The 21,921-nt window shown below is 44.0% G+C and overlaps 1 protein-coding gene across 1 annotated transcript in view; it reads right to left on the reverse strand.

Annotated features, from left to right (window-relative positions):
• The window catches only part of PRDX4 (peroxiredoxin 4), a 136,697-nt gene that overhangs the window by 111,000 nt on the left and 3,776 nt on the right, over positions 1-21,921 (reverse strand). The window contains exon 2 of the mRNA XM_069639822.1: positions 9,230-9,347. Within this exon, the coding sequence (XP_069495923.1) occupies positions 9,230-9,347 (118 nt within the window). The remainder of the gene's footprint in view (positions 1-9,229; positions 9,348-21,921) is intronic.

The raw sequence follows: 21,921 nt of genomic DNA on the forward strand, positions 1-21,921 counted from the left end.
ATGTGTCATTATGATGCATCTTCCCCCAACAAAACAGAATATAATTAACACTATGAGATTTAGAAACACTAACCTTTACCGTAAAGCATGGGGACAATGCAGTGTTCAGTAGCAATTCTGCCTTATGTAACAACTTACATTTTTAGGAATGGAATTGCATGACCGTCGACCATCAAATATAAGTGGGACCGTAGCCCAAGTCTCCTGTAACGGGACAATAGCAAATTCCTCTAGTAAGTCAGTCAGTCAGTCCCCCACCTCCAAATAGGGAGCATGACCTCTGGTGTTCCATGAGAGCATCCTCAAGTTATTGTTCTCGTTAGGGTCTACGCAAGATGAGTGGTTGTAGGGTACCTGCTAGCCAGAACCAATCTTCAGATTTATGATTCGTCTCATGTGGTACCTCCCTAGCATTATGTAAAAAAGTGGGTCTTCTTACTTATTGAGTAATTGCAATAGCGAGTGATTCTTATTGGGGTCTTGGAAGGTCACCAGTCATACCGCTAAACCTATTGATGTTAGATGGATTATGGCATTTAATTCCACGATAACCCTGGAGGCCTCATACCCCAATTGTATTTAGGGCATGTTGAATTAATTGCCCTTGATGCCACAATGTCGAAAGTGAACTATATCCATAGGTCGTACTAATTCTATAACGCCAGAATCAAACGCAAGGGCAAAATCATACGCAATAGATCCAAGATTGCCCTTCGGTTCAAAAAACATTGTTAGCAGACAGACTTGCAATCTTAACCATGCTCAAAGTTTGTCCTGCCCCCAGCCCCCCCCCGGCCCCCAAAAATCAACCCAGAACCTGGTTTAAAATGAATGTCGTCATCATCATCATCATCATCCTCCTCCTCCCTTGGTGCTGCTCTTCCCCAGCCCTTCACAAAGTCCTTCCCCCTCATCATTCTTAGACATATTTATGAATCCACTGCCAGGGCCCACGTTTATGTCGGTTTTAAGGGCAGATAGCATGACTGATGCTATGGCCTCAACAACATACTTTAAATATATAGCTTGTATGGGGGTGCTGCTGAGCAGAAGCGGATGAAGTCGTAGGTCTCCGTCACTGCGTGAAGCCGCTATAATCCTGCAGAAAATACGCTGCTAGAAGTGGGCACAATGGTCCTAGCTGTGCATGGGAAGGTGCCAGCAATCATCTGATGTACCCCCGACGGAATCCGAAGTGAGGAAGTGCAGGAACGAGCAGATTGCGTTGAAGTCAGTAAAGACAGCACGGAAGCAGCCGCCATCTTGCTGGGGACTTGTGGTAGACTAGCAGGCCTCTGCAGTGTCAGCTCCCCCCCCACCCCCCCTCCGGGTGCCGGCAACGTCAGAGCCAGAGAACTAGGGGGCTGAGAAACAGGCACCGTCACACAGGGCAAGTAAAAGTATTACAGGCATCAGGCTGTGGCGGCCGCAAGCATACGCGGCATACACCTAGGACCGGAGCCCAGCGGCGCATAATTGCAGCACGGGCTGCACACGTCTTGGAAGCACCCCAGCATCGGGAAGGGGGCTCAATAGTGAGAGCTCAATACCCAGCAACTGTGAAGGAGAAACGTAGAAGAGAGGGCGGCTCCCACCCTTTTATCACCGGAACATCTCTGTAACCGCTAGCCTGTGGGGTGTGAGGAGGGACAGGAACAGAATGCCTGCTCTGATGCATGCAAAGGTCGGCGCCTCCAATGGAACAGGTATATCCCCCTCTGTCCGGAAACCCCCCCAGGCAGCACTAAGGTGAGGAGGGAGTGTGCCCGGGGCCTGTAGCACAGGGACACCAAGTTGTGGACACAGCATAAGCAACGTGGGCAAGCCTAGGTTGCAGTGGGGACTCGTTGCTACAGACATAAAGTGGGGCATACTGTTTGACAAGGACTGTGCAGAGGAGCAGGCCTGTTTGTGTGTGTGGGGGCCTCCCCCGTACCACTAACCCTAGGAAGACTCACCCGGCAGAGGGAATACGTGCAGGGCTGAGACAGACCTGGCTGACCCCTGCAACAAGACCACTGGTCCACAGCAAAAGAGTGAGGCAGTGGACCCCAACATAGATGCTGAGACAAGGTAGGAGGTGTCCCTTGGGGACCAGCAGACATGAGATGAAGTGACGCGGCCGAGAGCCAACCCTGCCCGCACCAGGGCAGAGGGTGGGGTCTGACAGCAGCCAAGGATGGAGGTGCGAGTAGTGCAGTCACAGCGCCGACTGCTCTCCTGAGCAGAAGGGATCGTAAGGGGGCTGTGCCGGGTGGCCATCACAGGGGAGTGGGTGCGAGACCAGGGAGTACCGGCCTGGAAGGGCCTGCCACCCCCAACTCGTCCAAAAAATGATGAAAGAAAAAAAGCAAAAAGGATTTGCAGCAGAGCAAAATAGACCATTTTGAGGTGAGCAGTCTTGCAGCAGTGCGGCCCAATGCAAAGAACAGTGCCCAAATGGAGAATCCGACACAGGGCTCGGTCATCTCACTAAACAATATCATGGGGGCAATTGCACAGTACCGGTCATCTGTGGAAGAAATGATTGATGGACTGGCATCAGCGGTCTCTTTTCTGCGGCAGGATGTCCGTATGTGGTCATCAAGAGTAGGTGAGGCGGAGCAGCGCATATCAGACACAGAGGATGCCATAAGGAAAATGGAGAAACAACTCACTTTGGTATCCCAGAAACCTAAGTCTTGGAGTGCAGAGGATAGTGAGGAGAGGTCGAGGCGGAAAAACCTCTGAATCCTGGGGCTGCCGGAGAATGTGGAGGGGCACAGCATGGAACTCTAAAAGGGCAGTGGCTGGTGGAACTTATGGCACTAATGAAACTCTCCAATTTCTTTTCTGTAGAGAGGGCCAACAGGAAGGCCAGTGCCAGGAGCCTACGCACGTACTGTCATCACAAGGCTTCTAAACTTTAGGGACAGAGACACCATCCTGCAGATGGCAAGGGCGACCTGCCCAATCACATACAACAGCTCCTGCATTGGCTTCTTTCCCAGACTACACAATGGGAGGTGCAGCGTGCAGGGCAGTGCTTCGACCCGGTCAAGCAGAAACTACTCTCCTGCAGCATTAAATACACACTCTTCTTCCCCTCGCAATTGTGTATACAACGGGGAAAAGGCACTCTTCAGCACACCATAGGGAGGCGTGGGAGTGGTACGAAACAAACATTTAGCCGGCGATGGCCCGTACGTCACGGAAAGAGACGCAGCCACCAGGAATCGAAACAAACCGCGTCATCCGCCCGCTACATTCACAGGATCCGATTCCTCTGAAGATGCGGGCGGGACAATGGACCGAGGGGAGGAGGGATGAATGGCGATGACAGGTGGTGTCAGGCACGCCCCATTTTGAAACATTAGGGTGCAGCGACTCTAGAGAATTGGTCTCTGGAGTGCATGAGGTCTGGGATAAGCTTAGTTTGGGCTTGTTGATGAATTACCAGGTGCTCCGCTCAATGTGGAGTTAGTTGGCTAGTGCAGGTTGCCCATGGGCCCAGGGAGACAGGTGCTTCAGTTGGGGAGAAGTAGAGGGTGGGGGGTGTTGGTGATGTTATGGTTATTGATTTCATATTGCTTGGCGGGCGGATCTTTGCACAGTGAGTTCAAGGATGGATATTTTGCGAGAATGACTGGGAGGGAGGCGGGGGTTGGGGCTTCTGCCTTGTATCTGGAGTTTAGGGGCGGATGGCACAGGAGGAGGGCGCCACGTTGTTAACGTGGAATGTAAATGGGATGTTCTTGGGCATTAAGAGATGGTTAATATTGCAGCTCCTTAATAGGCACTCAACGGACTTCGCACGGTTTACTGAAACCCACCCGGTGGAGACACATTGCAAGATCTTAATGTGCACAGATTACGGAGCGGTCTACCATGCCAACTTCGCCAGAGGGGCAAGGGGCACCATGATCCTAATACTAAGAGGGTGACATTCTCAATCATGGAGGTGAGAGGTTTAAGGTTTGTGTTGATCCGGGGGGAGGGGGAAATGGCGGCTGGGTGGAACTGCAAATCACCCACTCACTTGGAGACTGCACTCATACTATCTGGGTTTCCCAGAGTTCACGGAGGCGCACTGGCATAGGCGTATTCAAATTCATGAAGTTGGGCACAAGGCAGGTAAGATGCTTGCGTGGTTAGAGCGCAGAGGAAAAGGTTGTAGGCAGGTACAGGCTCTGCTGAGGGAGGATGGCGAGGCTCTGACAAGGGATGCGGACATAGCACAGGCGTTTGCGGGGTTCTAGGAGCCCTTATACAGGGCCCCGTCAGGTGGATCAGAGTGGTGTAGGTGGGGAGGCAGACCCTGTAGTCCTTGCACAGTTGTCGACACAGCAGCGAGAGGGGCTAGGAGCAGAGATCTCGGAGGAGTTAATGGTAGCGATTGCCCAACTGCAGCCAAGGAAGTCCCCAGGCCCGAATGGCTTCCCAGTGCAAGTCTGGAAGAGATTAGTGGGGGGGGGGGGGCTGGAGTGGAGGGCCACTCCACCGGTTGTTTTTGTAAGAGGGACGGTACACTGCCGGAAGATTGAGGAAATCACACATAGTGGTTCTCCCCAAACCATGCAAGCCACCAGAATATTGTGCCCTTGTAGGGCATTATCATTAATAAATGGGGAAAAGAAGATCCCAGCTAGGGTCCTGGCAAAACGTCTGCAGGGAGTTAGACTGCTTGGTTTACCCCGGACCAGAGTGAGTTTATGCCATCAAAGTCCACTCGCACTTGCGCAGGGTGCAGCTGGCCCTTGGCCAAGCCTCTATTATCGCTGGTCTACTGGCACCAGGTCAGTGGATTTTGAAAAAGCCTTCAAATCCGCAGGACTCGTGGGGGGCTACGGAAAGAATGGGCTTGCGAGAACTTCCCGAGTTGGGTGCGGTTACTATACAAATCGCTAGTAGCCGATGTGTGTGTTAATGGGGTGTGTTCCAGGACTTCTACCCTGGAACGGGGCAGGATCGCCCTCTTTCCGCCCTGTTCTTCACCCTAGCAGTGGAACCGCTGGCTGTGCGGCTCAGGTTCAGCAATGAGTGGGTGAGCTTCAGGTGTCCCTGGGGTGGAGAAGAAAAGATGTTTTTATATGCAGATGACCTAATGATTTATATCGGCAACCCGGCCGTGTCATGTCAGGTGGTGTCACGGATACCAAGTGACCATCAGGGCACTAGTGGCCTAAAGGAACTGGCAGAAGTCAGTTCTTTTACCCATCCAAGGCGAGGGTGCAGCACTTCCACAGGACTGCCCGTACCAGATATCTCAGATGGGTTTCTGGTATCTAGGCATAGACCTGGGAGAACACCTCTCGAAGTTTATAGACCTGAACTTGCTCCCGTTAATGGAAAATTCAATTTCATGCACTGGCAGTCCCTTCCACCGAGCCCGATGGGCAAGGCAGCCCATTTCAAAATGGTTTCCCCATCCAGGTTTCTCTATATACTGCATAACGCTCTGCTCCCGATATCCAAGCGGGTATTTATAGAAATAAATGGGGTCTTATATGCTAGGCAGGGGGAGGCGGGAGGGCGGAAAGAGGTGCTCCCACTCAGGTCTCAATGCGTGCAGCAGGTATGGGACGAGGCACTAGTGCATATTGGTTGGAAGGAGAAGCCGACTCGAAGTCATACCGTGAGGGCTAATGCGCTTCTTCCGGAGCTCTTCAGATAGGTCACTTCAGCCATTGGGAGGGACGCGGGATTGTGAATCTGGCAGATGGGATTCAGGGAGGCAGTCTAATTTCCTTTGAGTCTTTTCAGGAAAGGTTTACCCTGGGTAAGGGCGAGAGCTTCAGGTACATGCAGCTGACGCATGGGGTTAGAGCCCAATTCCCGGTTCTGAGCGGAGCAAGATCCCACAGTGTTCCCTGTTGGAGACAAACTTACTTGCAGCGCAATCGAGTCAAAAGGTCACATCAACATTGTATCAAGTAATATCGGCCTTTGGTGTTTCGGGAACTGTCCGGCCTTAAAAACAGATGGGAAAAAGATGATGGCCCCATAGAAACTGAGGAATGGGTCGAAGTGCTGATGTTTGAGGGAAATTGGTAGGTCTGCCAAACTCTGCCTTATCCAGTACAAGATTGTACATCAAGTCTTTTATTCACAGGCCAAGCTATATGGGTGGGCTGACAACGATTGTTGCCTACACTGCGTTAGGGCTGGAGACCCATTCTATCATACCCTCCGAAATGTGTGCTACTTGGGATATGTGTGCTACTTGGGATACAAGGGGGGGTGGGACTTTCAAAATATGAGAAAATATTCCTCGGAGGTTGCCTTGGGACTGATTAAGAGAGCCATAGCCCCACTGTGGGGATCTCTGGATCCCCCCCGGTGGCCGAGGTGGACATGTGCATGGCTTTGGAGAAACAAGTGTACAATGCCAGGGGGTGTTCAAAGTTTGCGACGGTTTTGGGTAAATGGGGGGGGGGGGGTGGTGGGTTGATGGGTAGGGGAGATTTATGGGATGGTCGCAATGTCTATCCTGCGGTGATCGATCGACTTGGTGGACCTTTACAGGGTGCCCTACAATTAGAAATGTTTTAAAGGTCAGTTTGTCCTGCTGCAATGTCAAGCAATAATGATTATGGTTATTGTGTGCTTTCCCCTGTATGTTTTGCTGAGAAAATTAATTTAAAAAAATAGCTTGTTTGTGGGAGAATGGACATTATTGGCCACATGATAGAAGTGCTTGAAGACTGAACACGTGATTAACGGAAACAAGCAGGCACAGCATAAAAGTAACTGAGAAAAAACTTCAAAGCAGGCAAGGAAAAAGAAAGAAAGAAAAAAAAACACAGGCATTTAAAAGTTGGTCACAAGAAACCAAACTACTAGGAACTTTACGGGGATGTGTCTAGTGTGGTGTGAGCAGGACTCCTCTTAGGCAGAGGATTGGCACTTTTGGGAGTTAATCTGCATAATGCAGCTTTGCCCAGCCTTCTTGACCAGAGCTACAGGAAACCTGTCCTCTTAATAGAAGTGAGCATGCAGATTTCGGTCCAAACAGGGGTGTGGAGTCTGGTTACCAAATTGCAAGTCTTCTTTGCGCCTCTAAACATTGTGTATAGGTGCATTATAAATAACCAATTATTTGTATTACTTTAGCGGTCAAGGCTCTTTTCATAAACTTGAGTGCTGCTTAAATGTCGGGGGATGGCAACCAACCTACAAGTAGAAGGAAGGTGTAAATTGAAAGCATACATTAAAGTTAATATGACCTTAGGTTGGGTAACTAAACAAAGAAAATCCTAACTTCCAAAAATTGCTCAACGTAGCACTGTGTAGCATACCAAAAACTACAAGCATTCCATGTAAAAGGAGAAGAGAGCTATAGCTTGGCATAACAACACAAATAACGTAAAACAAACTAAATTTGAAGCCTAATGATCCTGATAAAGCCAATTGCCCTAACCAAACGTTGGTCCAAGGTTTAGTTTCATTGTGGACTGGTCTACCAACAGGGGAATAACAAATATTTAAAATAAATTCCATTGCAATGAAACCCTCCCTGGTGCGCAGGCCCAGTACCAAACATGTGCTACAGGCCTGGCTCCTTACACTTTAGGAGGGGTCCCTGTATGTTCATTTCCCAGCTGAATCTGAACCCGAGGTGCAACAAAGTGCTGTAAATAAAACAAATACATGGGATCCAGTTTGACATTTATTTTGATCCTGCCAATACATTAACATTAAATCATAAGGATTGAACAACCTCAATGTGTACGCAGTCAATGATTTGGAAAGACCTGTTGACATAATTCATGAAGCAATAATTGCATTATCTGGCAAACGTGAACTGTAATCAAATAAACTTTATATAAAAGGAGGCCTGACCTTACAAGGAAGTCTTACATCAGCCTACAGACTGCCATGTATCATCAATTTAACATGATAGTTTTGGGGAAGAGAACGTGGCTGGTCGAGACATAGCTGCAATATATGTGCATGTCAATACTACATCATCTGATGAATAAACAGAACGTCATAGTCAAGAATTGACAGGGAACCTGATAGGTGTCTGAAAGCTATAGATATGAACTTTGTTGGTAAGGTACAGTGGAAGGTTTTTGTGAAAGTTTTACAGGGTATGAGCAAGGGATAGTTCATTATGCAAAGGGTTCCAAATTGTTGGAGCAAAGTAGAGGGCAATCTTAGACATCCTTATCTAAGGAATGTATAGTCCGAGGAAAATGTGCTGCAGTTATTCCATTAAACTAGAAATAGGATTCATTTCTAATTGGGGTAGCAGCAAAGTAAGGGGTCAAGATTTAAATTTAGTGTGCAATCTAAACAATTCCCAATCGTTTTGACTGGTCAATTGTTGTAGACCTACCATATCAGATTTATGGTTAGAAATGTATTACTTAATATTTTGCATAATCGCCCTATTGGTATGAGATTATCATCATAGAAACTAACATCTAATTCCCCTGCTCCAAGATGATGGCAGCAAAAAAGCACAGCACCAACGCATTGGTGGTATAATGTGTGTCTTCTGTTTGTTCCTTGTTCCACCCACACCTCACGACTACTTGTGCTGGCTGTGATGGATAGAGCATGGAAGGAGGTGCCACAGCAATATGAAAACCTGGCAGAAAGGTAAAGCAGAATAGCCAGGCTGCAGATGTATGCAGTGAGGAGTAAATGTCAGGGAGCAAAAGTTGAGTGGGAGGGATCGGAACTGGGGGCGAAGAGAACTGAATGCAGCAGAGTAAAGTTCAGCAATTGGAGGCTTGGTTCAGGCTGGCGGAGACAGGACGACGATACTATACAATGGATTCCCAGAGTGTGGGAACTTTGGCCACCAAAGGAAAACTACAGTTAGAATGTTTTATCAGTGGAAAGACAGACACTGATGAATTCACAATGAAACTCTAGGAACTTCCTTTAAAAAACACTGCTCTAAGAGTACTGCCCAAAAGTCTTTAACCCATTTTCTCAGCTTCCAACAAAAATAACATACAAAGACAATTAATGATATATCATGGAAAGAAGTGCGGACAGAAAGAAACAAAGGAGAAGTGCTAACCAGTTACCATAGGGGGGAAGTTTAAAAAGCCACCACACACAAGGAGGAGAGAAGTGGAATTTAAAACCAGGAGTGCACCTAAAAACAAAAAAAACTTAGTGCAACCAAGAATCATTCTCCCATACTTCACAATGAATCACATTTACAAATCCTTCCATTTCAGATTTAGCACTGGCACGACCAGGTGACAGTATCTTTCAAAAATGTACTTACAAGTCAAGTGGGTAAAAGAAAAATACAAGATATTTTCCTCGATAATCTGACAGTTTCAGTTCTTTAAATTCTCCATTTATCACAGCTGTTCCTTCAAAATAAGGCGCTGGCTTCGAAACTATAAACAAAAGAAAAAAAAACAAACACAAACTTGTTATTAGGGATAGGAAGTGGGTTGAAAATAGCTAAAATACAAACATCGCTGTTAAGAAAACCATTAATACCAATTGCTTAGAGAATGGCTAGCTGCAAAACCAGGCTCCAGATTTGGAAATATTTCACAATTGTATTTTTCTCCCTACCTTATGACTTCCGATTCAATATAATGCTCTTACTGTCACTAGTAAGGCAAACATAAATATAAGAATGTTTATCTTTAAGGCGCTATTCATGTTACTTTAGAGTCTGTGTAATAATAATATTTCACCCCTGCATGGCTGGTTTCCGATGCCTAATCACTCTTTGGGAAGCACCGTTTTAGCATTTGTGATGGCAATCTGTCTATGGGTGACCAAGGGGGTCCATGTTGCATCCGGTCTAAAAGGCCTCCATCCAAAAGACCATCTTTGAGAAGGATCAGTTTATACACAAACTGGGAGCATTAAAGCAAGCCACTCTGTTCTCCTGCACCATGGGGACCATCTTATAGTCTAGAAATCTCACTGGTTGCCAGGATATGAAAGGATCACCAAAACAAATATATATAGAAATAATTAAGTAGGTAACCAACACTAGACCTCATCAAGGAAGCAGATTCTCCTCCAGATATATGATGATAATCAAAATTCATTGTATGATGAAGAGGGGTGTAAAAGGAGGGAGCAGGGGAAAATAAAATACCCCAATTATTAAAGCTCAGATCCAGAACAATCACAATGTACAACTAGTTCTGACTCACTAAGAACCAGTACTTTCTGTAGAATGGTTCATAAGCATACTTCAGATTTGGTACAATGCTACCTCCAAAGAGGCCTCCTCCAGGAGATTGATATCTGTTGGTTATCGCTGAGTCTCAAAAGCAAGTTCTTCCACCTAATGTGAATTTGAACGGCCTTGCATACAGCCAGCCATTTAGATCAAAGGATGCCCGTCATCTCATTTCGAATCAATCAAGTCACTGAACTGGTTTACATCGGTGAAGTGTAAAAACACGAGATTCTGCCTGTGGGGCAACTTATGGGCATGATCCAAATATTATACATAAACATATTTAGCTCATAACTCTGAACCCAAACCAGTTACAAACATGGGACTGGGGTCGTTTTGAAGCAGAGTGTCACCTCTTTAATTTGATACCAAACTTGCATGCCATAGCTTTATCAAACATTACAATCATAAATGAATATACTATATACATTCTTGCTGCATATCTAAACATGTTTCTGCAACTACAGCTTTCAGAAATCCTTATTTCACTGAGGTGTCACCGTAAATTATGGAAAATAAACTATTAAAGTATTAAGAGCAGATTGCATCCCCAGCTTTTTTCTGGTCACAAATATATTAATTATACTCAACCACTGAAGCATAGTGTGTGCATTCTGTAGGAATGTGATGAGGAGGCAAGCCAAAAGAAATATTGGGCCAATCGAGTAGTGAGACAATCATGGAGATAAGCATGGGAATATGTAACATTTTGTCAAAATTGGGAATCACACAGGAATATAATTTTGACTCTGGGAAAAGCTGCAGGAATAAATACCATTGGTTCCTACTAGGGGAGTGCTGAAGACGACTACATTTTGTCCATGAGGGATCCTTAACTAATTTAACTTAACAGACCTGCTTTTCCTAAAATAAAGGGAGGAAGGGACCAGGAAAGGCCTTCCGAGACTTCCCATGGAACATGTGAGGGTAAAGGGAATAGTAGAATTCCCCAAATTAAATGTCTGCTCTGTAGGAGCCATTGTTTTTTCTTGTTTTCAGTCACAGAAGGTAGGGTGGTTTAGAAATGACTATACCAAAATGCACTTTCCATTTCCCATTACAAAATCAGTGCATCTCATCTCACTGAAAGTAAAATAAAGTGAGATGTCATTTCAGTCTAGCCCACCAAGCGGTGTGCGCAGTGATACAGATAACATTCTATGCAGTCTTCGCACAGCTCTTTGTGAATCATAAATCTCATTAAATTATACCTAAAGCAGGGTTTGAAATTGAGGGGAGCCATTTAGCTCCTACTTGCAGCCAAAAGAATTTCACATTTAGCTTTGAAAAGAACAGTTTTCTTGCTTTTGCAAAAACGGGTTTACACGTGTTCATTTTACATGTGGATTTCACAAGATGCGGTTTTCCTCTCATTTGCTTTCTCAAGGCTTTGTATAGCTCTCGTCAGTTTCTCGGAAAATGAGGGGAGAGAGATTCTTTTGAAGTACTTTGTGTAGGTTAATTTGTTACCAAAAGTAAATTCAAGCCATGTTTCAGTATAAATCCGAAAAGACTTCCCAGCACATCAGCTGCTCTTGGAATGTTTTTGTCTCACTCCTTGCAACAGGCCAGAAGGGGTTTCCATGAAAAGCACAACTTGGAGAAAAATGAAATCAAGAGTAACTTGCAAAGCCGTTTTGGGTGCCATGCGTGCAGCTTTAGTATTCAGCATGACAGAACAGAAAAGGTGATGGCGTTCTGAGCACAGGACATCAATTCTAAATTCTGCTCGATTTAGACGACATAAGAAAATGCAGACATTCTTTGTAGTGGCAGTATTTAAAGCTTGCCACCCCTGCACCAGGGAAAGAAAGCACAGCCGCTTTTGGGTGATGTGTTTTTTGTTGCAGGGGGCTTTGCAAATGTACCCCACATCCCATAAAAATTATGCAAGTATAAATTCCATATCTCTCTCAGATGTGAAGCTATACAGTTGCACCCAATTAGTGAGGTGGTGGGGTACTTATACACATTAAAGGAATAGTGCGCTCAGAAATGTTATTGTCCCGAGGGTTCGGGCATGTGTTTTTAAGCATACGTTGATTGATCGTACAAACATTTCCTATGCACCTTACCATAGTTTTCCACTTTTGTACACATGTGAAATCAAGCAAGAGGGCGCGGCCATTTTGTGATTATCCGTTGCCGCACCGCCAAAGCAGGACTGCTCCTGCGGCACACAATCATAACCCCCAACCCTGAGCCCGACATCCCTAGACGCGTATAGCCCATTTCATAACGCCTAAGCACGTCTCGTGTCAACATTCTCTGTGCCTCAGCTAATGACGTGTCGTCATGGAAATGGCAGGACGCCTCTTCCTCAATAAGTATAAACAGATCGCTTCACAACAGACATCAGATTTTCTTTTCCATTCCTCCCACAGTACTTCTTTGAGTATTGTGTGCGCCTCGTTTCTGTGATCTGGTCAGCTACCTTCGTTGCTTGTAGCCCCTGCGAACAGATACCAGTACCATTACTATAATGTGTTTGTTTCCCCCACAATGGCAACAATACAGCCCTACCAGTACCAGGCGGAATTACTCGAAAGAGAAAGATGCGGAAACAATGGGGCTTCAGACGACAGTTGGGAGGACGATAGCCTGCATTTCTACCTGGTGTACCTGCAATCGGTGCACGCTAATGCCAACCGAGGAGGAGAACTGCTGCTGCTGAGAAATCTTTGGATGCTTGTCCTACATATATCGCAAGGCGAACCAAGGCCGCAATGCGTTAGCGAGCTGCCAGACTTCAGGACACCCTGCCTCACACTGTCCGTGTTGAGCATTTTGATGGTGCTTATGCACTAACTTCGTGCAACAGTACGCCCTGGGAATCCAGGTAACGAGTAAGTATGGTATGGTTGTGATGTCATTTAGGCCACTACTATTTCAAGGTTGTCTCCTATATTGTCGTAACTTCAATATATCATTGTCAAACCAATTTAGTCTTGCAATTCTCTATTCGTATAATAGTCGTTCAATATTGTACAGTGTCTAGGTAGCATTTGGCAACAATGCTATTGGATACAAGAATTGTCATTGGCAACTAAGGTTTGATACACTTATCTTGGTCATTTAAAAACAGTTTGCATCTTTCTCTTTCACAGGAGGTACAGGCTGGTGGCCCATCGTTCATACACATGGTGGCTTCATGCGAGGCTTGGACACCGCGTTCGACGAGTAATACCCGCCTGTGCCATTAGAGACACAAACCCCAGTGACAGCGGTCAGTAGAGGGGATTTTCCCCTCACTGTGCTGCAACCTGAACTTTATAATGTGTAATACATTTGTGCCATAAAATTAAGAAACAAAATAAAGCACAACAGAACTTATCAATGGTTGTTTCTGGTTTTCAGTGAATCAAGTGCGTCTCCATTCAGCAGTGTTCCGGCCCTTGTCTGCACGTCTCAGGCCCATCCATCCCCCCTCCATTATCAAAGGCAATTGGCACCAGTGGATGTGCACTGCCAAAGGGGGCTGGCAGGGGCGGGAACAGCCAAGGTGCCAAACACTATGTACACTTCAAAGGTATCTTCCGCACAGGGGCCATTCTACACATGGCCTATACAGACCCCGTGTCTCCAGGCAGCATCCCCTGAAGCAGGCCGCGCCCCTGCAGTCCACATAAGACCACGACATGTGCACGTCATTCATTCACATGCACACCCTCTTTTCTAACTCTTTATAAACCACTTGTTATTTATCATGAGAGCATCTTTGAGCACTGCAAATCAACTCGTGAACGTGCTACCCGAGAACCTCGGTGACCACTGCGAAACTGCTCATCGTCGTGCTACCTGTAAATTTCTGTGACCACTGCGACTCAGCTGGTCGTCGTGCTACCTGTGAACATCTCCCTGTTCTCTTGCCACTAACTACCCCGCTTGCTGAATCAAACTGTTTGTTGGTCAGGGTAATGGCATGTGTCCTAATCATATCCCCTTGATCTCTAAATTTCTATCTATTTCGAGCGAACGTACCCAGTAGTGTATGTTCATTCGTCTCAATGCCATTGACTTGAGTTTAATTTGTTAGGTTATCAATTGTCATCAGTGTCAATTGGCATCGAATTGCATCCTTAGCGAACCGTGTCAATATTATAAGCACGTTTCCTTTTGATGCACGATAGTACATTCAAGGGACGACTAACATGTTCTGATTTTCGTCACATCAAAGAATTGTTTCTGAAAGTTCTCCTATAATACAGCCACCCACGATATACTGGTTTTGCTGTGGTGACCAACACATACCTTGTATAGAAGAATGTATGATTATAATCCTTCTTTCTCACGTTTTTATGCAAAGTAATTTTCGAATAATGTTGATTTTTTTTTGCAGAATTTACAATGCCTGCATGTGCGATTTTCAGTTGCCCTTCTAAGACCCATGAGAAATCTGAAGGCACTACACAATGCATGTAATCCCAAATACTGTAGATCAAATAAGAGAATGGGTCACATATTGCGGATATGCGCTGGCAGAGCTTGAAAGTAGAGTCAAAGATGTCTTGGAGGACAAGAGGGGCGATCAATTCCGCATCTGCAGCCTGCACTTTACCCAGATTATGTACGACCATCCATGTACACAACTAAGAATCAACTGAGAACGACTCGGAAATTGCTCCCAAATGCAATACTGACTATTCGTTCACATGCTGCCTCAGGTGAGTCACGGTTCCGGATTTAGCTGTAGCCCTTGGGGTAGTGAACAGGTAACTAAAGGGACAGATTGGTGTTTTAGGTGATTTTTGTCCCTTAGAATACTTATTAGTAAGATTGTATTGCTTTTTAAATAAAGACCATTTTGCTAAACATCTGTCCTTGGTTTTAGAAGCCTCATAGAAAATTGATTTATGGGCACAGATAACTATGCTATAGTGTCCTTTGAAATAAGCATAATGTTTCCGTAATTGTCTCCTTACATGCCAATTTTTAAGATTAGCATTTCTAAATCGAATAATATCTTCCCTTTACAACTCCATGACTATGCACTGAATATGAAGGAGCAAGATTCAGCATCCAGGTCTTGCCTGGAGTCAACAACCATTTCAAGCGCTTAGCTATTCAGTTCTGGAATCGTTTTATGCATGGAATTTATTTACAGTATGGTGTCATACACCATTTTTCATTTGTGGATTGCTATTGATATGTACCAATGTCTGCGTCACAATGTGTGTGCAATTGCAATCGTTTCATCCATACTAATACAAGTACTGTGTTTCAGGGAGATGCTGAAGCTTCGACTACAATTACATCATCCTTTGAAGTTGATCCAGAGCCATAGGTATGCGTACAGACAGTTCCCTGGAATGAAAGAAAGTCGGTCCTAGATATGATACCATTAGACAGGGACAGTATTAGAAACAAGCAGTTTCTGCAAATTACTTGCTTGCAACATTTCAAACTAATTTGATCCTATTTATGTATCGGGTCATTCGTTTACACAATGTTTTATTCGTGGTTTGCTATTGATATGTACACAATGTGTGTGTTCAGTTTCAATTTTTTCATCCATACTAATACAAGTACTGTGTAGATGATCAAGCTTTGACTACAATTACATCATCCCTTGTAGTTGATCCCGAGCCAGAGGTATGCGTACTGACAGTTCCCTCGAATAATAGAAAGTCGGTCCTAGATCGGATACCATTAGACAGTGACAGTATTAGAAACAAGCAGTTTTTGCAAATTGCTCGAGTGCAACATTTCGAAGAGTGTGCTTCGGAAAGTCAACTTTGATCGAGTAAACTAGCCATCAATCAGGAGAAATCCCAAATGTATATTTTGACCAAGTGATGTACACAATGTACGAGTTTATCTGTGTAAGCCATGGATGCGAAGGAATAATTTGATTTCTAATACAAATGACTTATTTTAAATGGATACTCTTTTCTAGGGATGTATACAAGATCCGGATATAGAAGAGGAGGCACATGGATCCGAGTTGGTGGACAAGCTTGCTTTTGCTGACGTTACAGTAAAGAAGGTTTCAACGAAAAGCAAGAAAGAAAGTAATTTAGAAACAATTTTTGACCAGTGTTTTGTGCTGGGGCCTTCATAATATGTTTTTTTTTAAACGTAAACAGTCCAATACTGTATGTTGGATTTACATTGAACATCTTTTTCCAACCTGTCTTCTAGTTGCCCGATGGTGTACGGACTATGCAGACACGGACAGCGACACAAATAAGAGATGTTGCTTGCCAAACTGTTTTCACCATGGAGCAACTATTGAGGCGCGGCATGTTCAGACTCGAGATGCCACTGCCCAATGGCCAGAAAATGAATTTAATGTGACCGGCGAAGCCAGCAGTGTGTTTTTGGACCATTGCTACAATGCATCATCTCCCAACAGATGAAGATGAAACTGAATGTATTGAAGATGCTTTTGAATTACTCGCAGACCACTTGACACAATCCACACCCGCCAAAAAAAGGGCCACCCAAAAACCAGTCGACATTGATGTTTTCTCCGATTCAGGTTCAAGTAACAGACGCTAAAATGACAGAGACTGAAGCATCAATACAATTGACTGAGGAACTAGACAAAGATCTCGACTACAGTATGTCCAGTTTGGCTGATATGTCAACCACAGTTCAGTCAGAAACAACATTAATGCAGGATGATAGTCTAATAAAGGAGGGCAAATACATAGTATTCGACAGCAGCTTGATGGAGAAGATGCTGAAATGTGTGCATTCAGTGAGGGGAAATATGTGGGAAGCCATTGGTGAATGTGACTCGTGCATCACAAAGCAGTAACCTCAAAATACATGCCACTTATGAAATGTTCCATGAAAAATGTTCATGGTCCGCTCAACCAATACTGGGTTAACTGCCAGCTGGCAGTCTACTGTGTGCATGCAGCTTTACTTTTCAGTGGCTCTAGTTTCATTAAGTTGTCCAGTTTCTGTCAATTTGTGGGACTCCCATTTCATTTTTTAATACGCAGTACTACAAATATCAACGTCAATATCTATTCCCTGCCATTACACAAGCTTGGAAAAATTGAACAATTGTCTATTCAAAGTACATTCTCCAAAAAACAGTACAGGCTAGCTGGCGATGGACAGTGTGACAGCCCCGGATTTTCAGGAAAGTCATGCACATACCACTTTTAGGACACGGAAAGTAAAATAAACGCCGAGTTCGGTGGTTGTGCAGGTGTCCGAATGTAAATCCTCAGTGGCCATGGAGAAACTTCATTTTATAAAATCACTGGAAGATCTACAATCCGGGGGGGACGGGGGGCGGAATGGAAATCGACCTCATAGCCATGGATAGACACGTTTCAATAGCCAAGACAACGAGAGAATATTCGCCATCAATTTGATGTATGGCACGTTGCCAAATCCATCAATAAAAAAAATCTCACCTGCAGAGGAAAGAAAATACATTTTAAAAATTCCCAAACTTGTGATGGGCCTGTGGAAATTCTATTAAAAAAATGGCAGTCACTAATGCACCACTGTTCCAACGTTCACTCTTGGACAGAAAACCAACATTTCCACCAATGTGAACATGGCCCTTTGTCGCCAGAGCAGGAACGGAAGAAAAAGTGGTTGAATCCATCTTCACCTCTACACAAAACCCTTGAGAAGATTGTGTTTGATAAAACTATCAAGAGACCTGAAGGGACTCACAGAATTCCGTCACACAGGAGATTTGGAGGTGTTCCACAATATGTGCCTGAAGTACAGGCCAAAGAGATTGCATTTTGGCATTTAAGGGATGAAATATAGGACATTACTAGCGGTGAAATAAAAGTACTTTACAAATTGTACAGTCTTGCGGTTTCCAGTTTTATATTCCAAATTGTGACGTGATGCGGCAATGGATAATATCACAAAATGGCTGCGCCCTGTTGCTTGATTTCGCATGTGTACAAAAGTGGAAAACTACAGTAAGGTGCATAGGAAATGTTTGTACGATCGATCAACGTATGCTTAAAAACACATGCACAAACCCTCGGGACAACGATATTTCTGAGGGCACTATTCGTTTAAATATAAGTATCAAACCATTCTCCCAGACCAATCTGGGCATTCCAAATTGAGAACACTACTACCCGAATCCAAACCTTCAAAAGCGTACATGCAATGCATAATAACCTACAATCAACCACATACAGCTTTACAGGTAAGGGGTGTATTGGCAGCTTTTACTCCATAAAATAAAGCAAAAACTACCAAAACATTAAAATAGGGAGTAAATAAAATTACTCCCAACAAAAAATAGAAACAGACATGTAGAACCGCGTGCACCCGCTTTCACACATACTGCTCCATGGATAGGTTGGACCAATAATGCACAAAATACCAGAGAAAGAAATACTATTATTATTGCCTGATTGGAAGAAGTAAACATGTATTTTTTTAATGTGTATGAATTACTAGGTGCAAAGGAATAATCATTTACAAATAATTCCATTTTCCAGTTGTACCAGCTTATAACATACTCAGCGACTTAAAAAAAGAAAACAACTTACTCCCACTTAAAAAAATAGGAAGTTAAATACTCCCACTTCAAAATCTTATCTGGAGCACTGACTACATGCACAAGCTATAAACCCACAACCCCACACTAAGGAGGGGGGGGGGGGGGCGAAAACAAACAAAATTAAATAACTTAAAAATAAAAAGCATTAAATCACAATGAATCTAACTACAATTACCTTCAAAAGATAAAAATCTGGGTCAAACATAATCAATAAAAATAAAATAAGTCACGCAATTACAACACTACACATTTGTTACCCACATTTAAAAACTTTGCATTTTTCACAAAAAACAAGAGACATAAAATCACCCACTACAATTCCATTTTACATGTGCGACTTCACTTTAGATTCTCCTCCAATTTAAGAGATTTTAAGTAGGTAATGACTGCCATTACCGTTTAGGTTGTGTGGCCTAACATACAGGCAGACCAATCTTGCTCCACCTCTCCCCATTCCAAAGGCAATACATTTTGTTTTGTTGTTTTAGTTGACGCCATCTGATCCCCCTGCACTGGACAATCTATCAGTAAATGCTTAATGGTGTTCGGCCCTATCCTTACAAAAACGGCAACCCATCTGATCAGCTTCCAAATGGCAAAGTCTGTATCAGAAGATGTTTTGTTAGAGAGAAATTAGAGCGTTAATGTAAAAAAAAAGCATGTTTTACCAACTTAGCGGGATCAATTGCTATGGTTTCTTGTGCTCCCACAATGATGAATATTCATGCATTCTCTCAATAGTGCCAATCCAGGCATATTCAAATAAGAGTCTTAACTCTTCAGGGATTCTCTTCCATTCTGCAGCTGAACTACTCACTTCCATTAAGAGTATACTACAATAATCATACACCTAATCAACCATTTACTAATCCCTGTCGAGAATAGTTTTCAGGTCCTCAAGCAGGGAACCCACCACTGGGCATATGATAATTCTCACAAGTAACAATATCTTCCACTGCACTCGCAATTGAATAAATATGCATGTATAGGAACCGGGTTGGGCACATGCAAAACCCTTCGCCAGAATAAGGTATCAAGAAGAAGTGGAAGCACTACTAGTAACGATGGAGGGTATACTTCCATTCCATAAAAAAAATGTGGGCACTATTTTCCTTTCATAATATTTTAAACACGACTTCAAAGTATATGTGCCGTAACAGGAATCCTAATCAATTGATTGACTTATGTCGATGTATGATGCTTAAGCCACTCTTTCAGCCTAGCCTGGCCAGGGTTTTCTGTATTAAACCCCCCAGATATATAAGTGAGTACACCTTTTCCACTGGTTCTCGTACTACAGGAAATTTTCTTCGACCCCTTGAGCAATGCAGGATTTTGGTCTTAATCTGAAGTGCGCGATTATTCATATAGACTAAAAATGCGTCCATCAGCCTTTGGAATCCTAACTGCGTATACTCGGAAATAAGAAAATCATCTGCATAGGACAACCAATAAGGCCTTAAATTGTATACTATTGGCGTAGTGAATGCTGCCGATTTTAAGTAATTACCTACGTCTGATAAAGGTTGAACAGGCAGGGGGCCAAAACGCAACCCTGCCCGACACACCGAGATATAGGGATTGGACGAGAGAGCTCCAGCGTAGTTTAAGCGCACCTGAATTTAAGAATGTGAGTATAGGCCAACTATTAGTCTTAGAAGACCCAATGGTACACACCACCGGTGCAGCTTAGACCACAGATGTCGCTGATACACTGCATCAAAAGCAGCTGTTAAACCTATGGAGGGAATACAAACTGAATTCTACTTACCATCCCAAGCCAGATGTTGAATGGTTTTGACTATGGTTCCATTTAACGATGTTCCTAAATGCCACCGAAATCCAGTTTGCCATTTCACCAGCTGACCGGCTACAAAGGCCCACTCCTCTAGAAGGGACAGCAGGATGGAAGCAAAAACCTTGCTGTCTGCATCCAGAAGAGCACTGGGTCTGTAGAGGGCTAGTTTTTGCTCCCCTCTTATTTGGGGCAATATGTGCCTTGGACCAGGAGTCTGGGAAAAAGATCTAGAGTCACCACACTCTTGAACAGAATATGAAGAGCTGCTTTGAATTGGTTTTAAACAGATCGATAGTCTGTTGGGGCCAGGGGCCCTAGATGTACTATGTACTAGTCATCTTAATTACCTCCAAGAGGTTATCCTGGTCAAAATACGCCAGATCCATCTTATCTGCCAAGCTCCTATCTGGCAGAGTGTACACTAGATTACCTTAAGGGCACGCGTATAGGGTGGAAAAGTGTTCAACCCAATCATTTTCAGTTAATGTGTTAATTTGGGTCCCTGATTGTACTGGGTCTGCATTATTCATAAGACGTAAAAAAAAAAAATGAGCATTATCATCACACCAGGCATTAATCAACCATGTCAAATTGTCCACAATCCTCACCAGATCTGAAATTGTTTTGTGCCAGTACACATAAGTATTAAAAGATGGAGGGTCACGTCACCAAGTATTTGCACTTGGGTCGCTAAAGGTGCTGAAGAACGTGTCCTCTGACTTCACAACCCAAAGCTTGCTTACCGATCAGGAGATCCCTCTCTCCACGCCTTGTGAGAGCATGATATACCCATCAAGCAGCGGTGGAGTTTGTATCCAGGTCTCTTGGAGACATAGCACCATTTGAGACTTCAGTTCAGGACCAACAATATTGGTAAATAGATGGGTGTGTCCCTGAGTATTCCATGACAAAATAGAAAGGGGCAAACTCCCAACCAACACAGAATCCAAAGTTATTGATGGTTAATGTTGCATCGCTTTGAGCAACCATAAATATATGCAGATAAATGTCAAACTTTCTATGCAATCGTGCTCCGATTCTAGTGATTTTGGGGAAAAACAAAAAGGTCCATGTATCATTTGCAAATGTAAATATCATTCGATGGCGGAAGTGTTGATGTGTTAACAGACAAGTGGCAGAAGTGAAATTATAAATATTGTTATTCAGAATATGTATGTTCTACTGCCACCCAAGACGCAAAGCTTTCTTTATACTTAAATTCCATTCCTCTGGAAGATGAGACCATACCACCATTCCTACGTTTTACCCTGCAGCCCCTCATAGCATGTATATAAGCAGGCACAGTTACATAGAAAATCTTGCCTGTGTTCCATTCCATAAGCTTAGTTTGAAACATTCTGCATTTTTGGCCTTCAGAACCCAATTTCTTAATGCAACGCGTTTTGAAGCATTGCCGTGGCAGTTAAGTCTACACCGTTATGATGGATTTCTAAGCTTTGGCCTGGA

The sequence above is a fragment of the Ambystoma mexicanum genome, chromosome 7q (assembly GCF_040938575.1).
Source record: "Ambystoma mexicanum isolate Mex_15411 chromosome 7q, UKY_AmexF1_1, whole genome shotgun sequence".
NCBI classification, from domain to species: Eukaryota; Metazoa; Chordata; class Amphibia; order Caudata; family Ambystomatidae; genus Ambystoma; species Ambystoma mexicanum.